Raw genomic sequence first — 7,594 nt, 5'->3', positions numbered from 1 at the left:
TGTTAGCTGCCCAATAGTACAATCGAAAATTGGGTAATGCTAGCCCACCGTTTAGCTTGGACTTCTGTAAGTGTGTTCTGGAAACCCGGGGGCGTTTACCTTTCCATGTATAGGAACTAATTATAGAATCTAAAGTGTCGAAGAAGGACTTTGGGATGAAGACTGGAACTGATTGGAAGAGGTACAGAAATTTAGGGAGGATGTTCATTTTCACAGAGTTAACCCGCCCAATGAAGGTGATGGATAGAGGTGACCATTTTGATAGATTTTGCTTGATCTGATTTAAAAGTAAGAGGAGGTTTTCTTTAAACAATAGTTTATGCTTCCTTGTGACAGGAACTCCCAGGTAGGTGAAACTGTCCCTTGTTAGTTTGAAAGGGAAAAGAGAAAAATCTGAATGAAGTGCTTTCTCATTTATAGGAAATAGTTCACTTTTATGCAAATTTAATTTGTAGAGCAGAAAAGGCCAAAAATAAATCTTTAAAAAAAGAATACAGGCCCCGGTCCCCGGCTTTGTCTTTTAACATGCTTTGTCACTCTTGAACATCAAGTCTGCTGAACATCACTCGACATCACATGGATGGTGAGGTGAGGTCTGTTGTATAACCCAGGAAGGGATTGTAGTTGCACTTTTCTTGTGAACAACATCGATTAACGCTATAACTGCTTTCCACAAAAGACTGTCTAAAATGGTCACTGTTCTCGCCATATTTAAATAATTTTGCATCATCTTTTTCTAAAAAGGTCAGACATTTTGGATTTATAAGAACACATTAAACAAACTAGTTCTGTTCGCACACAACTTGAGGCATAGAGTGAGTGTAGTCCTGCAGTTGGTTGTTTTCTTTAAACAGGGATTTACATCAAGTGAATTATAAAGCACTGTTCCATCTTGAAATGCTGCGACAGTCACAGGCAACTCTTGAGGTGTGTTGGAGTCCACTCAGTTATCTTTTCTCTGTCCTCACCCAGAATCAACCACTATCAACAGAGACTCCAGTCTCTCTACTTCAAAAAAAAGTTTGCTGAAAGAGTGGCTGAAGTCAAACCTAAAATCAAAGGTACGCTTTGCTATCCCAAATGGCCATAAATACAAGAATTTTATTTATTTTTTCACACCTGCTGAGGATGTTGTGAGACATTAGATACAACAGTGTGTACTTGTATAATATCTGAGAACCTTTATGTCTCTGTGGTTTCAGCTCTGTGTCTTGCATCCAAGGAGGTGGTACAGAGTGGGACATTGCGTCAACTTCTTGAGGTGGTTCTGGCCTTTGGGAACTACATGAACAAAGGACAACGAGCAAATGCTTATGGATTTAAAGTGTCCAGTCTCAACAAGATTGCTGACACCAAATCAAGCAATGACAAGTACAGTTCACTAGAAAACTTTGTGGATCTGGGATTTTCACAGAAGAGATTTTGACATGTGACAGGAGGAAACGCACATGTGTGAATAATATAGTGTTGAATTTATTTGATGGTCCTGCTGTTCTGCATGCTGGCTTGCTTGGCCTGTTGCAGCATACTGGGGCACTTGAACAGAACTATTGTTAATTTCCTATCTCCTAGATTCAAGATGTAATTACTCGTGTAGTGGCGCCGTCCTGGGCAGCACTCAGCCAGTGTTACTCTTCAAAAATTTTCTTTTGGAATGAAGAAAGTTCTATCTTATGCCATCTTAATTTGGTTTTGGCTATTTTGACTAAAAGCACAGCAAACTGACAAATTATTGTTAAATGTATGTGGTGTGTTTGCAGAAACATCACTCTACTCCACTACATAGTCGTCGTGCTGGAAAAGAAGTACCCGAAGGTGGCAGCTTTCAGTGAAGAGCTACAGAACGTGGCAGAGGCTTCAAAAGTCAAGTAAGAAGGAAAAGACATACATTCATGTCCATGAAAGACATTCAACTCTGTCACAACACTTTTTGTTTAGTTTTTTCTTATATTTATAGATGGGTATAGTCATATTTACAAAACTAGAAGTAGAATCTTTAGACATGTGACATTTTTATTTAAATGTACAAATACAGCAACTAAACTAAAATGTTGCAAAGCCTGGCTTTAACAAGAATATAAGAATGCAATAAGTTACACACAGTCACTACGCAAAGCTGTTGTTCACCAAAAAAGTTCCAACTCTGTCTAAAATCCCAATGTAAAAGGACAAACAATTCTTTCATTGTCTTTTCAGTATGGCAGAGTTGGAGAAGGACATCAACAATCTGAGATCTGGCCTAAAAAGCGTTGAGGCAGTGAGTGAATTTTGTATTGTTTTGCTATCTGTTCACTGTTGTCTATGTATGTTCAGTTTCCCAACACCCTTAAATCTATTGTACAGAATAGAATAGGACTATAGGTATGGGAAATATTCACATACCTGCACATCACTTTGCTGCTGCTCCACTCTGATGTTTGTTTGACCATCTTCAGGAGCTGCAGTACCAGCAGGCTCAGACCTGTCAGGGCCCTCTTGATAAGTTTGTCCCTGTGATAAGTCAGTTCATCACTGTGGCCTCCTTCAGCTTCTCTGATGTAGAGGAGTCCCTCAGCGAAGCCAAAGAACTGGTGAGTAGACAAAAGATGCAAATTTTGTCTTGTTGTTTCATCTGGAAAAAACAAATAAGCAGATTTCTCAAATCTCAAAGTACTTTTCCACGGAAATGTGTCGGTATGTTGCCGGTTAATGTTCATGTCGGCCTTCACATTAAGCTGCAATATCAGTTTCTCTCGAGCATGTTGACCAGCCCATATCTCTTTTATGATGGAACTATAGTTTTCACTTACATATAACAAACAAGCATTGCAACTCAAATGTGTCATCTGAAGAGCTCCAGTCATCTCTTTTAGATTCTTGAAGACGTTTCACCTTCATCCAAGAGGCTTCTTCAGTTCCAGTTGACCAATGGGGAGTTTCAGATGTATGAGTGCATCTTAAAAAATTTGAATGTAAAAGTTTAATATTTTCCATCAGTTATTTAAGAAAGTTAATTTTCAATATATTCTACCCACATTTGGAAGACGAGAGACACGGAATCCAAACTGTTTGAAGTCCAGTGGGAAGTTTCTGTCACCTGTGCCATGACTTCTATTGCTGCTGGTCTGCTGTGTTTTATCAAGAGCAGTGTCAACACAGCATCCACCAGGAGATTTTAGAGCACTTTATGTCTCTATCTTCTGACAAGCATTATGGAGATGTTGATTTTATTTTCCACCCGGACTTAGCACCTGACCACGGAGCCAAAACTACTACCAAATGATTTGCTGACCATGATATGACTGTGGGCTGCAAGGTGGTAGCACCGCTGCCTCACAGCTAGAAGGTCGCTGGTTGGCGTCCCGGTGAGGACACCCGGGATCTTCCGTGGAGTCTCCATGTTCTCCCCGTGCAGCGTGGGTTCTCTCCGGGTTCTCCGGCTTCCTCCCACAGTCCACAAACATGCTGAGGTTAATTGGTGATTGTAAATTGTCCGTAGGTGTGAATGTGAGTGTGCTTGGTTGTCTGTCTCTAAGTGTAGCCCTGTGATAGACTGGTTACCTGTCCAGGTGAACCTGCCTTCACCCTGAGTCAGCTGGGATAGGCTCCAGCACTCCCGCAACCCTAGTGAGGATTAAGCGGTGTGTAGATAATGGATGCATGATATTACTGTGCTTGACTGGCCGGCCGACTCCCCTGACCTCAGCAGTGACACCGGCTGATCACCTTCATGCCATGCCGCACTGATGCAGTAATTTGTGGTAAAGGAGCCCCAACCAAGTATGTGTAGAAATGAACATACTTCTCAGAAGTTGGACCTTTCTGCATATAATCCTTTCTTTGAGTGATTTTAGTAAATATTCTAATAATATGAGATACTGGATTTCTGATTGTCATGAGCTAAAGGCTATCATCATCGAAATGATTACAAAAAAGGCTTGAGATATTTCACTTTATGTGTAATGACTGTAAATGAATTAATCCAATCCATTCCATGAATTAAATTACAAAATCAAGATATTCAAATGTTTCAAAATGCACGAGTATATATTCATTCCAGCTCACATGGCTAATGGCAACCTACGCCAACCTGCACACATTCCTCCATATACATCTGAAACTCCCCACCAGTCAGCCAGAACTGAAGAAGCCTCTTAAACGAGAGCTGGAAAATATTCAAGTACCTAAAGGAGAGTTTCTTACTGAAGTTACCATGGCCTGGATGACAGAAAAGCTGCACAGATGCAAATGTGTCATAATTTAGCCTTAAGACAGTGGAAAAGACCAAATGAACACCTTCATCCATCTTGTCTCTTGCTAAAGTTTACAAAAGCACTGAGACACTTTGCAGAAGACTCCCACATGCAGCCGGATGAGTTCTTTGGGATCTTCGACACTTTCCTCAAAGCATTCTCAGAAGCCAAACAGGATAATCAAAACATGGCCAGACGCAAAGAGGAGAAGGAGAGACGGGCACTCATGGAGGCACAGGTGAGCAGATGTTATCAGCTTAGACAAATACAGTGTCTATCAGAACCCATATTGGAAGTTTTCCCCTGTTAATGCTTTTCACCACTGAATCATAGTAAATTTAATTTGCCTTTTTAGACAAGAATTTACAAAAAAAGAGTTTTCATGTCAAAGTATTGTCAATTAATTAAAAATATAAAATAAGACTGCATAAGTAATCACCCCTAATTCAACACAAGTGAAGCTAATTGGAGCCTGAAGTTACACAATTAGAGAAAGTGAGATTATCAAAGTGCAGTGAATGACTCTCAGTGATTGCAGTATAAAGACTCGTGTATCTGGAAGGTCCAGCCACTGGTGGATCAGTGCTGCTGGCTATACTGGTCACTGAATATCTGTTGGAGTACAGCTAAATCCAACATTAATAAATGAGAAAACAAAGAGTCAGAGAGAGCCTAGTGAGGGAGTCCACAACAAGAACAACATCTGACTCCACTGAAGGAGTCTTAAGCTTCAGGGGCCAAGATGGGAGAGACTGTGCATATATCAATGAATGCTTATGTTCTTCATCACTCAGAGCCTTGTAGGAGAACCTCAGCTAGAGCTTACCAGAGGGCATGTAGAAGACTCTGAATTCAACTGGAAGAAGGGTCTTTGGTCTGATTGGACCGCAATTAAGGTTTTTTTCACCATCAGAGAGACGAGACACTATGTTGGTAGCAGCATCATGATGTGAGGATGCTTCTATGCAGCCAAGGACAACATGGTGCAGTGTGCATAAGAATTTGATGCTGCACTTGAAAAGAGCTGTTCACTGTCGATCCCTGTGCAACCTGACGGAACTCAAGTCGCTTTGAATGGAGTAAAATTGCAGTGTCCTGAGGTGCAATGCTGATTGATACCTGTCCACACAGACGCAGTACTGTAACTGTTGCATTTACTAAATAATGACTTGAAGGGTGTGGATACTAAGGTAATTGCCTTTTCATAGCTTTAACTGAAATCACATTGAAAAGAACTTTTTGTAAGATGTAAAAACATTCATTTGAAATTATATGAATGTGTTTGAATTGTTTATTATCAGGTGTTCATCACACAATTGTTAGACTAATGTGAGGTTTTGTCATCGGCTGGATCTGAGAATGCAACTCCAAGTGAGTGATTGGAAACAAGAGGAATTTATTGTGCACAACAGCAGGAAGCCGGGGACACCAGGAAGCTTGTGAGGGTAGCCAAGGGGGTGAGGGAAAATCCTGGGAGTATCCTGGGGGAGCTGGGAGGCGAGACGACAGAGGCTGGTTCTGTAGGCTGAGCTGAGCGGAGACAACGGCAGTCCTTAGGAGAGGTTCTGGCAGGCAAAGACGAGAAACACACGAGACAAAGCAAGGGTTGAGCAAAGCACAAAGTTCTCTGAGTACTGCTGGCTTGTTCCCACTCTGAGGAGTTCAGTCCACTGGCGCTGGAGCTCAGGTGGAAGCAGGCTGACTGTGAACTCTGCGTCTCTAATCAGGAGCGCCCCGCCCAGCCTGAAACACAGTCAGCCACAGCAACCACAAAAACACCAGTCAACCGGTACAAAAACTCAGATCACCACAACTAGTACATCAAGTATTCTAGTATATTCATTTGACAGTTCTAAGAATTACACAATTCCTTAGAGTGGACATCACAGAAATGACCTGCCAACTTTGTTTCCATATGATTCAAACTCTGACAGTCATCCAGTGATCTCATTCATAGATAAATTAAACATTTTAAAAAATAAAGCCTATGTATCCATTCTGTCCAGTCCTGATCTCTCTGTTTGCCTACAGCTGAAGAAAGACAGGGAGCCAAAGGTGAGGAAGACCAAAGCAAGTGAAGAAGAGGAGTGCGGTCAGTTTGATGACTTGGTGTCTGCTCTGCAGTCTGGAGAGGTGTTTGACAAGGATATGTCAAAAATGAACCGCAGAAAGCAGCGTAAACACAACCAGGAGAGACCAGTCACAAAACTAAACCAGTAACATGACACTTCATGGACAGCAGCACCTCTTTGGGACTTCTGTAATCCTGCTGAAACAAATGGATCTCTTGGTAACACTGTTGTAGATGTGGAGTTTTTATTTTCACTTAAATCTACATTTTGGTTCATGGTTTAAGGTGGCATATAAAACATATACTGTACAAGCATATAGAATAGAACAGAATATTTTTATTTTATTGATCCCCATTGGGGGGAATTGACACACCACAGCAGCATCCAAAAATATAGAAAGAAAGTACTAGAAAATAATAATTAGTAATAACAATATTTACATTGAAAAAGAAAACTAGATTGTGCAAATTTGCAGTGCAAAAGTGAATTTGTGACCATGACATGTCAAATTTGTCAATTTGGTCGACATCAGCTGGTGATGCTGATGTTGTCAAGTCTTACTGCAGTTGGTAGGAGTGACCTGCGGGGGCGCTCTTTCTTGCAGAGAGGATGTTTGAGTCTGCTGCTGAAGGAGCTACTTAAAGCCCTCACAGTCTCATGCAGCGGGTGAGAGGATGTGCTGGATGTGAGCTTTGCTAACATCCTCCTCTCACCATCTCCTCTGTGGAGTCCAGGGAGCAGTCTGGGACAGAACCGGCCCTCCTCACCACTCTATTTAGCCTCTGTCTGTCCCTGTCTGTGCTCCCGGCTCTCCAGCAGACCTCTGCATAGAAAAGAGCAAATGCCACCACAGTGTCATGTAATGTCCTGAGTAGAGTCCTGCAAACCCCAAAGGCCCTCAGCCTCCTCAGCAGGTGGAGGTGACTTTGGCCCTTCCTGTACAGGACCTGTGTATTATGTGACCAGTCCAGTTTGTTGTTGAGGTGAACACTCAGGTATCTATACACACACATTACATGCATGTACAAAAACAACAGCTTGTGTGTGTTTTTTTTCTCATCCATGTTTATATTTTGGCCCTTAATCATGTGACGTGACACAATGAAGAATGTTTGGTTAGCTATGTCTAATGCCACTTAGCCATATGCATTGAGTTTTGCTGTCTGGAAAAGGTGAACTGTTTGCCACTTGTGAGGACTTAAAAGGACTTGTTCAACATTTTGGAAGCCAAGACATGCTTAGTGAAATTTAGTATAAAGACAAGGCAAGGCAAGGGGATGCAGCAAGCCT

The 7,594-nt window shown here is 41.6% G+C and overlaps 1 protein-coding gene across 1 annotated transcript in view; it reads left to right on the top strand.

Moving 5' to 3' along the window:
- LOC103373422 (disheveled-associated activator of morphogenesis 1-like) overlaps positions 1–6,695 on the top strand; it is a 24,857-nt gene extending 18,162 nt beyond the window's left edge. Inside the window, exons 16-22 of the mRNA XM_008303309.1 lie at positions 973–1,061; positions 1,203–1,371; positions 1,761–1,868; positions 2,197–2,257; positions 2,436–2,570; positions 4,303–4,470; positions 6,264–6,695. Of these exons, the coding sequence (XP_008301531.1) occupies positions 973–1,061; positions 1,203–1,371; positions 1,761–1,868; positions 2,197–2,257; positions 2,436–2,570; positions 4,303–4,470; positions 6,264–6,452 (919 nt within the window). The 3' untranslated portion in view covers positions 6,453–6,695. The remainder of the gene's footprint in view (positions 1–972; positions 1,062–1,202; positions 1,372–1,760; positions 1,869–2,196; positions 2,258–2,435; positions 2,571–4,302; positions 4,471–6,263) is intronic.
- The last annotated feature ends 899 nt before the right edge of the window (positions 6,696–7,594 follow it).

Source organism: Stegastes partitus, unplaced genomic scaffold, assembly GCF_000690725.1.
Source record: "Stegastes partitus isolate 25-593 unplaced genomic scaffold, Stegastes_partitus-1.0.2 Scaffold1976, whole genome shotgun sequence".
In the NCBI taxonomy this organism is placed as follows: domain Eukaryota; kingdom Metazoa; phylum Chordata; class Actinopteri; family Pomacentridae; genus Stegastes; species Stegastes partitus.
Note: the sequence above shows the minus strand (reverse complement) of the source record. Positions and strands in the feature narration are given on the sequence as shown.